The sequence below is a fragment of the Nannospalax galili genome, unplaced genomic scaffold, assembly GCF_000622305.1.
Source record: "Nannospalax galili isolate Female #2095 unplaced genomic scaffold, S.galili_v1.0 scaffold113, whole genome shotgun sequence".
NCBI lineage: Eukaryota > Metazoa > Chordata > Mammalia > Rodentia > Spalacidae > Nannospalax > Nannospalax galili.
The window spans coordinates 7066289-7080196 of NW_008335444.1; the positions used below are offsets into that span (position 1 = coordinate 7066289).

At 43.3% G+C, this 13908-nt stretch overlaps 1 protein-coding gene across 1 annotated transcript; it reads left to right on the top strand.

The window, feature by feature from the left end:
- Positions 1 to 7774: 7774 nt before the first annotated feature.
- Positions 7775 to 13579, top strand: Zbed6 (zinc finger BED-type containing 6). Its single transcript, XM_008830365.3, has one exon. It carries the CDS (start codon positions 9404 to 9406, stop codon positions 12368 to 12370), a length of 2967 nt encoding a protein of 988 aa, XP_008828587.1. The 5' UTR covers positions 7775 to 9403; the 3' UTR covers positions 12371 to 13579.
- The last annotated feature ends 329 nt before the right edge of the window (positions 13580 to 13908 follow it).

The following is a 13908-nucleotide window of genomic DNA, read 5'->3' on the forward strand; positions in this document are numbered from 1 at the left end:
AACAAAAAAAAAAACCCTTGGACTTAACTCCTGCTGAACTCTGCATGCAGGCATGTTAATCATTTAAGGAGTGTCTGTTTGAAAACTAGTGATACAAGATCAATTAGCCCTAAATTTACTTACTCATCTATGGGGGGGGGCGGCGCTCTCTCTGGGTGCACTTCCCCGAATGGCACTCCCCGCCGTGTGCCTGGGGGAAAGCTGGTCTGGTCCCGTTGGCTTCTCCGTGTCTCTATGGGCCTCAGGAGTGGTGTGCGTGGATATCTCGGGGTGCTCCGGGCCCCTGGATCTCGGGGCCCCGCCACACCTGGCTAGTCGCTGGCGGGTCTGGCCACAGGCGTCTCTGGCCGCCGCTGCAGATGCCCCTCAGACTTCTCCCGGCGGTTTGAGTCCCGAGTCCCTGGTGCAGACAGCTTCCTCTGCTACTGAAGCATTGTTCAGCCGAAATCCCGTCTCTATTTCACCCGTGTACTATTCCTCAGGATGCGAGGTTCCTGGCCACAGAACCATGCAGGGAAGAGTACGGAGACGGAGACGGCGAAAGCTAGGGTGTCCCTAAGCCGGTCATGAGGGAGTGCACCCCCCGGAGAGATTGGGCCGCCAGTAATGACACAAGACTCAGGTCTTTGTGTTACAGCTTTATTCTCTGAGACCCGGCTCCCTGTGTCCCAGCTCTCTGCGACCCAGTTCTCTGCAGCCCGAATCTCTGCAGCCCAATTCTCTGACCATTAAGAGAAGACTAAGGCATTTATACCATGGGGGTGGTGGTAAATGCTTTGGCTGTTAGATGCTTTGTGAGGCATTATATTTACATATGGAAGTGGGTTTCTGCCAGACTGCTGTCTGCTAGGAAAAATTACAGGAAGGCATGGTACCTGTTAGAGCCAAAGGCCATGTTTATGTTATGGCATTTGTGGCGGACACTTCAAAAGGAGAGACAGGAAAGATGCCAGGAAGACACCCCGCTATGAAAGGAGCCCGCAGCACATAATTCCTGAGCTGCATGAGCTGTCCGGTGTGAAGGGGCTTCGACTTTGCATAACAGAGGCTCCCAACACTCATCCCCTTTCAGGACCAAAGGCACTGAGACACGAATTACCAGGGCATTTTACTTTTATGACATCTTGTTCCAGACACCTAAAGGGGTGTCTAGAAGTCTCCAGTCATTGTCCCCATCTCACAGTCACCTTAGATTACAGAAATGAAGAACCTCTCAGACAGACCACCCTCTGATGACATCACACTGCTGTAGTAAGTGAAACTGCCACCCACCTCCCACCCCTAAGCAAGAGGAATCATTCCATGGGAACTTGCTTGTCTCCTCAAGGGCTGCAGTGGCAGAGTGCTTGCCGAGCAGGTACAAGCCTCTAGTTTGATCCATAGCACTACCTCCCTGGCCCCCAACCCCCAAAACATGATCCAGCTTGTGTCCTCAAGTGATAACAATGTGATGATCTCCAAGCCACTTAAGGAATCAGAACTGAGATAATCACCTACCAGATCGTGTCCAAGACTAATGAACCACACTTGTTTCACTCTCTTCCTTCCCTCCCACTTCTTTCCCCTTCCTATGTAATCTGGGAGCACATTTCAGTACTCCCAGAAGATGAGCTGAGATGCTAGCTCACCTCTGTCTTCCCATTATGGCTATATTGACTAAATTCCTCCTTGCCACCATTACTTTCTATTTGGCTTCTCGGGGACGTGGCTGCATCTAATTTGTTGGTGCAGGGTCAGGCCTTGGCACAGGACTTCAGTCAACAAGATCACTCTTGCCCAACATCACTAGTTCAGCCTTTCTGAACACAACTTTGCAAATATCACATCCTCCCATTTTTTTGTTCCTGCCCCAGTGGAATGTGATGTCAATGGAATGTGATGCAGACTTCTTCCTATCACAAGAAGGCTCTCTACAATCTGGTTCTAGCCCAGTTTTACAGTGGTCTTAATTCCTATAACCTATGGTCTCTTCTCCACCTGAATTTCTCATGTGTCTCTTCAGTGATCACCCTGACATAATCTTATTTTTCCCCCCTCACTTCTTACCTCTTCCCTACTTTAAGCTCAGGGACAAATCTTACTTCTAGAAAGTAATTCCTTAGATGCTATCCTTTCCAATGAACACTTCTTCCTTTCTAACTCTCCTAGAACTAAAGTAGAGGTTGCAGATCGGTACATAAAGTGATCTGAACTTGGGCTGGGAGATAGCTTGGTAGGTAAATTCTGGCCACATAAGCATGAGGACCTGAACTTGATCTTCAAAACCCAGAAAATCAGCATAATGTACGCTTATATTCTCAGCACTAGGGAGGCTGAGACAGGTGGGTCTCTGGGGCTTGCTGGCCAGCCAGTCTAGCCTACTTAGTGAGCTCCAACCCTGTCTCAAACAAAAAGGGAGGACAGCATCTGAGGAACAGCACCTGAAGTTGTTCTCTAGCCTACACACACACATACACACACACACACATACACACACACACACACACACACACACACACACACACACACACACATTTGAATCTGTCTCTCTGCCTCTCTGTCTGCCCCACCCCCTCAGAAAACATAGCAATACCAGGTGTGCATTCCATTCTTTCTTGGTAAGGATGGGTGGACTGGAGCTGAGTGTGATGGCTGCCTTTTAACTAGGGCATGCTTGAGTTGTCTTCTCACATACTCATATGTGGTGCTTGCATTTGGATCATGTAAGAATCTGGGGGTTGGGGATTTAGCTCAGTGGTAGAGTACTTGCCTAGCAAGCACAAGGCCCTGGGTTTGGTCCTCAGCTCTGGAAAAAAAAAAAAAAAAGACAAAATAAGAATCTGAGTTTGAAATTTCGGGCCTAAACTATGGCTTGACACTTCAGTGTACATTGCCCCTGGTATTTATCTTTATATTTATCATGTCTTCCAGAAAAGCTCTGAGTTTTATGTGGACAAGAAACATAGGCCAATTTAAAATTCTTCAATGCCTACCTAGGACAGTTCTCTAACTATAGGTGAAGATCAGATGTACAGACCTGTAATTAAAGCAGCTGAGAAGCTGAGTTAAGAGGATCACTAGTTCAAGGTCAGCCTGAGCTAACCAGTGAGACTCTGTCTCAAAAAACAATAGCAGATGGGGCTGGAGAGATAGCTCATCAGTCTTGTAGAGGTCCTGGGTTTGAGTCCCAGCACCAACATGGTACAAACAACTATCTGTCACTCCGGTTCCAGGGGCTCTGATGCCCTCTTCTGTCCTCTACAGGCACTGCACAACATTCAAGGGTGCACTTACATACATGCAGGCACTCATACACAAAACTAAATTAAAAATTTTTTTTTAATTTTTTAATTTTTAATTTTTTAGTCTTTTTGAGACAAGGTCTCCCAGTAGCCCGAGCTGTCCTGGATTCACTATGGAGATCAGGCTGGCCTCGAACTCACAGAGATCCACCTGCCTCTGCCTCCCGAGTGCTGGGATTAAAGGTGTGTGCCACTGTGCCCAGCTGAAAAAAAATTTTTTTTAAATAGCAAAATAAAACCCAACAAAGCTTTCAAGATCATCTTAATGCTACTGTGGGGATTCTTCTGTCATTATGACTCAGAGTTGTAAGACCGGATGCCCTGTTTTGGTTTTTGAGACAAGGTCTCACTATGTAGCTCTGGCTGGTCTGGTACTTACTACATAGATGAGGCTGGTCTAAACTTGTAGTAATCTTCCTGCCACTACCTCCTGAGTGCTGGAATTATAGGTGTGCATCACCATGCCAGGCTCAAAAAATTATTTATTTATGTGTGTAAGTGTGTAAGGGAGAGGGAAGGGAAGGGACAACTTTCAAGAGTCAGTTCTAGCCTTCTACCTTGTTTTGGTTTTTTGGTCTTTATGAGACAGGATCTCCCTGTAACCCCAGCTGGCCTAGAACTTGGTATACAGACCAGGTTGGCCTTGTTACCTTATTGTTGTTTTTTTTTAAGATTTATTTTATTTTAAATTATGTGTATATGTGTGTGTCTGTGTATAGGTATGGGTTTTGCATGTGTGAGTGCAGGTGCTGCCCCTGGAGTCCAGAAAAGTATGTCAGATCCCTTAGAGCTAGAGTTATAATCAGTTGTGAGCTGCCTGATGTAGGTGCTAGGTACTGACACGGGTGCTGGGGACTAAATTTGGGTTGTCTGTGAGAACAGTAGAAACTCTTAAGTGCTGAGCCATCTCTCCAGCCCCCACCATCTACCTTGTTGGAGGCAGTGTCTGTCTTGTTTCTATATGGCAAGCGAGCTGGCCTGTGAACCTCGGGTACTTCTCTTGTTTCCACTTCCCATCCTGCCGTAGAAATGCTGGGACTGAGGCTGAAGAGGTGGCTCAGAGGTTAAGAGCACTAACTGCTCTTGTTCAGGACCTGGGTTCGAATTCTAGCACCCACATGATGGCTAACAACAGTCCCAGTTCCAGGGAATCCAACTACCTCTTCTGATCTCCATGGGCACTGCATGACACGAGTACCCTTAGATACATGTAGGCAATACACTCATACACATTAATAATAATAATTAATAAATTAATAAGTAATTAATTCAATAAATAAATTTTTGGTCTTTTTGAGACAGGGTCCCCCTGTAGCCCCAGCTGGCCTGGAACTCACTATGTAGACCAGGATGGCTGCCTCAAATTCGCAGAGATCCACTTGCCTCTGCCTCCTGAGTGCTGGAATTAAAGGCATTCACCACCACACCCAGCTAAATAAATTTGAAAAAAAAAAAAAAAAGAAATGCTGGGATTACAGATGCTTGCCGCTGAAGCTTTTTATGAGGATACCAGCTCAGTGGCAGGTGCTTTTACCTGCTGATCCATCTCCCAGACGCTTCATATCTTGATAAAAACCTGACCTTTGCCGGGCGTGGTGGCACACACCTTTAATCCCAGCACTTGGGAGGCAGAGGCAGGTGGATCTTTGTGAGTTCAAGGCCAGCCTGGTCTACATAGTGAGTTCCAGGACAGCTGGGGCTACAGGGAGACCCTGTCTCAAAAAGACAAAAAAAAACAAAAAACAAACCTGACCTTTAGCATCTAATACCAGAAGAATGGACATTGTGGAGAAAGGTAAAGTTTGAAATGCATAGGGCCAGAGCCACTCTCTGGACAATTTTTCATACGTGTACAGTTTAAACATTAAAAAAAATTTTAACTGTGTGTGTGTGTGTTTGTGTGTGTGTGTCCTCACCAGCCAGATACCCTGGAGTTGGAGTTACGGGTGAGCAGCCTGACGTGGGTGCTGGGAACCAAACTCTGGTCCCCTGAAAGAGCAGTACATGCTCTTAACTGCTGAGCCATCTCTTCAGCTCCACTCATATAATTTTAAATGGTGGACTGCATCATCATTAATATCTAGTATGGTAGCAAGCCCCATGAGATAGATCCCAATGACCTTTGCCTTCTGTTATTATCAGGCCCTTGTTTAGTCCCCTCCCATATTATGTCAGTGTCATCAATAGACTACAGAACAGTAGTGGCATGTCATTTCCAAGGTAAGGTCTTAAAAGCATTGCAGCCTGGGGTTTGAGTTTCTGTTCTGCACGCCTTATCACCAGGTGTATCCTTTCTCCACCACAGAACTGTATCCCCTATCCAAATTAGATAAAATGTTGCCTCCTAAGCAAGGTTTGTCTGTAGATCCACTCACCCAGGGGCATTTTGGACTCCTATTACAACAGTGTAATATTTATATAAAAAATTGCATGTGTAGGATAGATGCTAAATTAATAGATTATTTTCCAGAAAAGAGATTTTAACTTCCTACTCTAAATAGTTGTTACTAGCCAGGCATGGTGGTGCATGCCTTTAATCCCAGCACTCGGGATCCAGAGGCACTCGGGAGGCAGAGGCAGATGTATCTCTGTGAGTTCAAGACCAGCATGGTCTACATAGCAAGTTCCAGGCCAGCTGGGGCTGTCTCAAAAACACCAAAAAAAAAAAAAGGGGGGGGGCTGGAGAGATGGCTCAGCGGTTAAGAACACTGGTTGTTCTTGCTGAAGAACTGGGCTCAAATCCTAGCAGCTAACAACTGTCCATAACCCCAGTCCTAGGGGATCCGACAGCCTCTTCTGACCTCCATGCAGGCAATACATGCATACATATAAAATGAAAATAATACACAAAACTTTTTTAAAAAGTAAATAGTTGTTACTTAGGTTTTTTTTTTCCCCAAAGTAAAGCATTCAAAAGGGAGAATACAGAATAATGTGAATAATGAAAGAGAGGCAATTGTTCATAATTTCCCCTCTTGCCTCCCAACCTTAAAGAATTCCTCCCTCTCTCACTTCTATCCTTTCCTGAGGCCCCGAACTTGGGGCCTGAACTCAGATTTATGCATGTAAGCATTCTACCAACTGAGCTATATTCCTGGGTCCCCTCATAAATTTATTTTTATTATTATTGTGTGTATGATGTGTGGGGGTGGGTACACCAGCCACAGTGCACCTTTGAAGGTCGGAGGACAACTTGTGGAATGCATTCTGGGTATCTAACTCAGCTGTCAGTCTTGCATGGCAAATACTTTACTTACTGAACCATTTCACCAGTCTGAGTTTCTTAACAAACATGAATTATTTTTCTAAAACACACATTTTTTTGTTTTTTTCAGTCTTTTGAGACAGGGCCTCCCTGTAGCCCCAGCTGGCCTGGAACTAACTATGTAGGCCAGGCTGGCCTTGAACTCACAGAAATCCGACTGCCTCTGCCTCCCTGAGTTCTGGGATTAAAGGTCTGCGCCACCATGCCCAGCATAATACACACATTTGTTTTAAGAAAGAAAAGAAACTAGACAGGAATGATAGCAAATGCCTGTAATCCTAGCATTCAAGAAGCAGAGGCAGGGGGATTGCCAAAAGTTAGAGGATACCTGGTCTACAAAGCAAGTTCCAGGCTACGGCTTCAGAGACTTCTGTCTCAAAGGGTCATAAATAAACAAAAAAATTGACACCCTCCAAAGTCCAATTTCACTTCCTCAAATAAAAATAAATGTACAAGTCTTTCCCTGTTGCGTGGGAAAAATGTAGTGTATTTTCTTTTCTCGCATTGCTGGGCATCAAAAGTAGAGCCTTGAGCATGTTAGCTACATTCTCTACCACTAAGCTACTAAGCTATAGTACATCCTCAACCTTACCGGGCATTTTTGTTTGAATCTCAAGTAATATAACTCAGGCTGGCCTCGAACGTAGCTGAAAATGAACGAGAACTCTTGCTCCTCCTGCCCCTAGGTGCTGCAATTACAAACCTGCGCCCTGTCCTTGTTTATTTCTAATTAAAATTATACCGTTTGGACAACTTCTTCATTATGCAAACTTTGATTAAAGCAAATTGAATGCTTGATGCCTGGTAGACCAGTTTCTTGCTTACCTCATTTGATTTTATAATAGAAACAACACAACTTTATTAAAGAGTCAGGTAACTTTCAGAAAAGCATTCCAGGGGAGAGATGAAAGCCCACGTCGTAGCACCTCCCTTGGCACGTGACCCTGTGACTCAAGAAGCCATCTTAAGCGTCGCCTCAGAGAAGAAACTACAACTCCCAGAATGCCTGCACTTGCGTCGTGCTGGCACTTTTACTGGCTTGGCCTCAGAGCTGAGCCTGTCGCCCTACGCCATCTTTGACGCTGGCAGTCTTGGGTTTCTGCTTTTCTGCTGCTGTGAGGACGGCGGGCCGCAGCAGCTAAGAAAGAAGGAAGACGTGGCAGCAGGCGGGGGTCAGAGACAGTGTCCTCGGTTCGGTAAAGTTTCTGTTCTCTGGTAACTAGACCCGTTTTTTGATTCCCGGGTGGCTTGGGGCCAGGGAGGGGGGAGAGGGCGAGGGGAGTGGCAGCGGCCTCCCCTCGCCCGGGAGTCGGCCTAGCCCGGGAACTCCGAACCCGGCCCTCAACGGTGGGCCCTTCAGCGCTGCAGTGACCAAAGCTGCAGCCCGAGGCCCCGGCTGACGGGCTGAGAGCCAGACTCGCGCTCACTTTCCCAGTTCCCCGCCCCCACCCGCTCCGCCCCACCCCCACGGCGCCTGCTCCCTTCCCTATCAACCTCCCCTCCCCCACATCCGGTGTTCTCGAACTGGTATCCCCGGGCAGCCCCAGAAAGGCGTCTGTTTCCCACCCGGGGAGAGGGAGCTGACTTTAGGTTGCTTTCTTCTTGGAAACAGTTTCTCTAATTTGGCCGGCCCTCCTTTCCTAAATCAAACCGAGTGCCAGGACCTGAGTTTATCTACTCTATTCCCCTCTAGGGCCCTGCTGTGTCGGACTTTTCATATTCCTCTTACAAAATCGAATTCTGGTGTCCTACACCCATTCCCTATCTTGGTCACACTCCCACCCTTAACCCCCAACGTCGGAGTCCAGAGCTACAAGGACAGTTGGTTCTTGTAGGATTGGTGAAACCGTAATGAAGAACACCCCGTAAGCTCCCATAACCCGTGCGGATTCTATTGGGGAAGGCTCACTTTGTTGACATCTACCAGACTTGTTTCTGAACCTTCAGAAGGAGGCAGTGTATCTAGTGATAGTCGTCCCTCTTTAGCGTAAATGTGTAGGTATTGAGGAAAGGGGAGAGATCAATGGAAAAGGAATGAAGTGGTTTAAATTTCATTTCAGTTTTTACTGTTCATATAATGCCAGTCTGTGAGTTATTTACAGGCTTCATTTATAGATTCATTTATAGTTATTTATAGAGTTGCTTCATTCTAAAAATATTAACTCTTGGTATAAGCAGTAAATGAAAAATACAGCTTGTTACCTTGTTTTAAAATTTTATTTCCAGATAATTTTTTTCTGCCACCTACATTTTTCAAAATGTCAGAGCCGAAAGGGTCCAACTAGAATTTACTGCTAATGACCAGTATGTGGAGTCTGATTTAGCTTTCCAGAATTAACTTTTTTGGTTGTATTGACAAATCACAGTCCTTAATGTTGACTGATGCACTATATTTAGATGGAATTTCCTGAAACAAATCCCAAAATTAAGGGGAAAAAATCAGAGTTGCTATGATTAGGATTCATTAAAAATATATATCTTAAGAACTGAAGGTATTTTCAGCAAATATAGTTCTTGATACAGCAGAAAGAACATGAGTCTGAGATTTGGAAGACCTGTCTTTTAGCTGCTAGACATCAGTTCCATGATTAAGAGGAAATGGGCCTCTGTTCTTTTTTCTCTAACATGAGGACATAGGACTATTTGGATTCAGGAAGTTAAAAGGAACCCTAAAGCCCTTTAAGGAAGAGTTTGGGAATGTTCTCCCTTGCTGCCATTTTTCCTCCAAAAATAACTTGGCTTGGAAGTCATTGGTTGAAAGGGAATTTGACTCCCCATAGAAACTGGAGAAAAGGTAATGCAAGTAGAGAACAGCTGTATTTCTGCTTGAGTAATAAGTCCACTAACAGGTTCTGGTATGAATTTTGGAGACATAAAGAGAATGAGTATATGTACTCTAAGTGTACCGGTTTCCTCACTCTCTCCTGGCAGAAGATGCAGTACTTTTAGTGATTCTGGGATTCTGGGATGTGTTTCCATTAATAGTAATACAGATGAAGATGATGTGGTAAAGGGAAAGATGGTGGCAGAAGGAGTGGATAAAGAGGCAAAATTGCCCACTAAAAAGAAAAGAAAGAAGGGTTTGCGAATTAAGGGGAAAAGGCGCCGAAAAAAATTGGTCCTTGCCAAAAAGTTTAATAAGGAGCTGGGATCTGGGAGACCTGTTGCAGATGCCCCTGCTTTGTTAGCTTCCAGTGCCCCTGAGCAAGATGAAGAAGAAGGTCTTTTTGAGAGCAATATAGAAAAGCAGATCTATCTACCTAGTACCAGAGCCAAGACCTCCATTGTATGGCACTTCTTTCATGTTGACCCTCAGTATACCTGGCGAGCCATTTGTAATCTCTGTGAGAAGAGTGTCAGCAGGGGTAAACCAGGCAGTCATCTTGGTACATCTACTCTTCAACGACATCTGCAGGCAAGGCATTCACCTCACTGGACCAGGGCCACCAAGTTTGGAGTCACTAATGGGGAAGAGGACTTTACCTTGGATATATCTCTATCTCCTTCTTCTCCTGGAAGCAATGGAAGCTTTGAGTATATTCCCACTGATTCGCTAGATGAAAATAGAATGGGTGAGAAACGTGATAAATTGGCAACTGATGCCCTGAGGGCAAAAAGAGGGAGATTTCTCATCAAAAGTAACATTGTCAAGCATGCCTTAATTCCTGGAACCAGAGCCAAGACATCTGCAGTTTGGAATTTTTTTTACACTGATCCTCAGCACATCTCCAGAGCTGTGTGTAACATATGTAAAAGAAGCGTGAGCCGGGGTAGGCCAGGCTCCCACTTAGGAACTTCAACACTTCAAAGACACCTGCAGGCCACACACCCCATCCATTGGGCTGTTGCCAACAAAGACAGTGGTGCTATTGGAAATGGATTAGATGAGACGGAGACTGAGAGCAGTGATCTCTTGAATGATACTTTGCATGGAGAGAAGTCTTCAGGCAGCCAAGATTTAACAGCTGAAGACCTTAGTGACTCTGATACAGATGAACCTCCTGTTTTAGAGGTTGAAAATAGATCTGAGAGTCCTGTTCCTGTTGCAGAGCAACATAATGTGGTACATGTACAAGAGAGAGAAACAACACATTGTGAAAATATTGCCTCAAGTCAAATAAGTCAAGCAATTATTCAAATGATTGTGGAGGATATGCATCCTTACAACTATTTCTCGACCCCAGCTTTTCAGAGGTTTCTGCAGATTGTTGCTCCCGATTATAGATTGCCATCAGAGACTTTCTTTTTCACCAAAGCTGTACCTCAGTTATATGACTGTGTTAGAGAAAAAATTTTCTTAACGTTAGAGAATGTTCAAAGCCAAAAGATCCATCTGACTGTTGACATGTGGACCCATGACCCTTCCACTGACTATTTCATTGTGACTGTACATTGGGTCTCTTTGGAAACTGCATCTTTTCCCAATAATGGTGGGATCCCCAATTTTAGAAAGTGGGCAGTGCTTTGTGTTACAGGTTTAGCCAAAGACTGTTTGATAACTAACATTTTGCAAGAATTAAATGACCAGATTGGTCTATGGCTTTCTCCTAATTTCCTTATCCCTAGCTTCATTGTTTCTGACAATTCTTCTAATGTGGTACATGCAATCAAAGGTGGTGGTTTTACCCATGTGCCATGCTTCCTGCATTGTTTAAATATAGTGATTCAGGACTTTTTCTGTGAGCATAAAAGCATTGAGAATATGTTAGTGGCTGCTAGGAAAACCTGTCATCATTTTAACCATTCAGTCAAGGCCCGCCAGATACTACAGGAGTTCCAAAATGATCACCAGCTTCCCTGGAAAAATTTGAAGCAAGATGAAACTGGTCATTGGATTTCTACCTTTTATATGTTAAAATGGCTCTTGGAGCATTGCTACTCAGTTCACCATAGCCTTGGTAGAGCCAGTGGAGTTGTGCTTACCTCCCTTCAGTGGACTCTAATGACATACGTTTGTGATATTCTTAAGCCATTTGAGGAGGCCACCCAGAAAGTGAGTGTAAAGACCACAGGATTGAATCAGGTGCTACCCCTCATCCATCATCTCCTCTTTTCCCTGCAGAGACTCAGAGATGATTTTCAAGTCAGAGGTATTACTCAGGCTCTCAATTTGGTGGACAGTTTATCTTTGAAACTTGAAACTGATGCCCTACTAAGTGCCATGCTCAAATCCAAGCCCTGTATCTTGGCTACTTTGTTAGATCCTTGCTTTAAGAACAGCTTGGAAGACTTTTTTCCTCAAGGTGCTGATTTAGAAACTTACAAACAGATCCTTGCAGAAGAGGTTTGTAATTATATGGACTCTTCACCTGGGGCCTGCCAAATTGCAAACTCAGAAGCATCTGGTCCGTTAGTTAGATTAGGAACTGATTCATTTACTTCTATAAAAGAAGGCACCTCCAATTCAGGTTCCATGGATAGCTCAGCAGCAGACAGTGTTGCTATTGGAAGCAAAAGCTTCTTGTTCCCTTCTGCTGTAGCCATAGTGGATGAGTACTTCAAAGAGAAGTATTCGGAGCTCTCAGGAGGTGATGACCCTTTGATTTACTGGCAGAGGAAGGTGAGCACATGGCCAGCTCTGACCCAAGTTGCTATTCAGTATCTGAGTTGCCCCATGTGTAGTTGGCAATCAGAATGCTTGTTTACCACAAATAGCCACTTTCACCCAAAGCAGGTCATGAGCATGGACTTTGATAATATAGAACAGCTGATATTTCTGAAAATGAACTTGGAAAATGTTAACTATGACTATTCTACATTGATTCTGAGCTGGGACCCTGAAAGTAAGGCTGCTCAAAACAATGAAAAAGAAAGAGTACCTTAATTTCTTTTTCCTTACTCTACTTAAAATGGGCAACTTTTTGCTATATTACTATATCCTTATTGCTATAATTAAATGTAGTCATTATTAATTCTTTAAAAATAGCTGGGTGTGGTTCCAGGTGCCTCTAATCCCAGCTATTTGAGATACTGAGGCTGGAGGATTACTTTAGCCCATGAGTTTGAGACCAGCCTGAGCAACATATTAAGACCCCAACTCATAAAACAAAAAACCTGGGGAAATATAAAAATACAAAATGTTGAAAGTTCTTCAGAAGCAATAGAATGTTGATAAAATGAAGGTTAACTTTTCAGATTTCACAGTTTGTAGCTCAATATAGCTAACATCTGAAAATGTTTTATCAATTGAAAGAGAAAAGATAGCGTTAATGATAAAATATAGTGCAGCATTGAAAGAATATAGGTGTTTCTAGCTGGAGATTGGACTAGTCCTTGGTTTGAAGTAAAAATGTCCCCCAACATGGGAAGTTTGATTACCCTGAAATCAGTGACTTGAAGGGGGAAGAATTAGTGTTATTTCTTTACCCTCCCTATTCTTTAAAAACCCTGGTGCTTATAACTTGACAAATAGAAAACCCACAAAATTTTCTTATTTGGAAATTCTCAATTGCCTCCTCATACTGGTCAGCTTATAATGTCAAATTACTGGGTGTCATAGAATTTCCCTTTGTATTTAGGATTAGGTTTCTATAAAAGGGGAACATTACAAAACAAAATTAGTCTTTCAATTACCTTTTCTAAAATAGCATAAAAGCAAAGCTATATAGTTCTTTTGCATAACTTATTAGTAAATAGCATTAAATATTTAAAATTTTTAAAAATCCAATGGGATTTAGAATGCAAGCCCCATGAGCATGGCAAAATCAGTATGAATTTCCCAAAGAATAGTTCTGTAGTTTTGGTCATTTTTTAAAAAGCATACTTCATGCTTCATAGTATCATATCTTTAACTATGAAGTTTGGCCACTGTATTCTTAACTAAAATAAAGCCAGTATTTTAATGTATTAGGAATCATTGGTGAAATGAGTGAACAATCTCAGTGGTCCTCAAGGTTCCTTTCCACTCTGAAAGTCTGTTCTGTGATTGAGTGGGAGGCCAGAAAGTGATGACTTTTATTAAGTCTATTAGAAGTTTCAGACTGAATAACTAATGTAAGATCCCAATTTTTCCTTTTTTTCATTTTAGATTTGGGGATATTCCCTGCCCAAAAAATTCCTGGAAAATTGACTAGTATTAAGTGTGAGTAAAAGGTGTCCACTTTTTTTTAAGTCTTGATTTTAGTTTTGTCTTGGATAGTATTTGGCAAGATTTAGCCTAGAAAGTATGTAGTATATATTACGTACAAATCAAAATTGCTTTATTACTGGGCTGGTTTCAAAACTCATTTCTGTGTTATCAAAATACTTAAAACTTTTTTTTTTTCAATTCTCAAATGGTAATTCATTGTAAAGTGAAATTTCATCTCCCCCAGATTTACCCTTTTACCAACTGGAGAGTGAAGTCTTTAGCTGTAACTAACC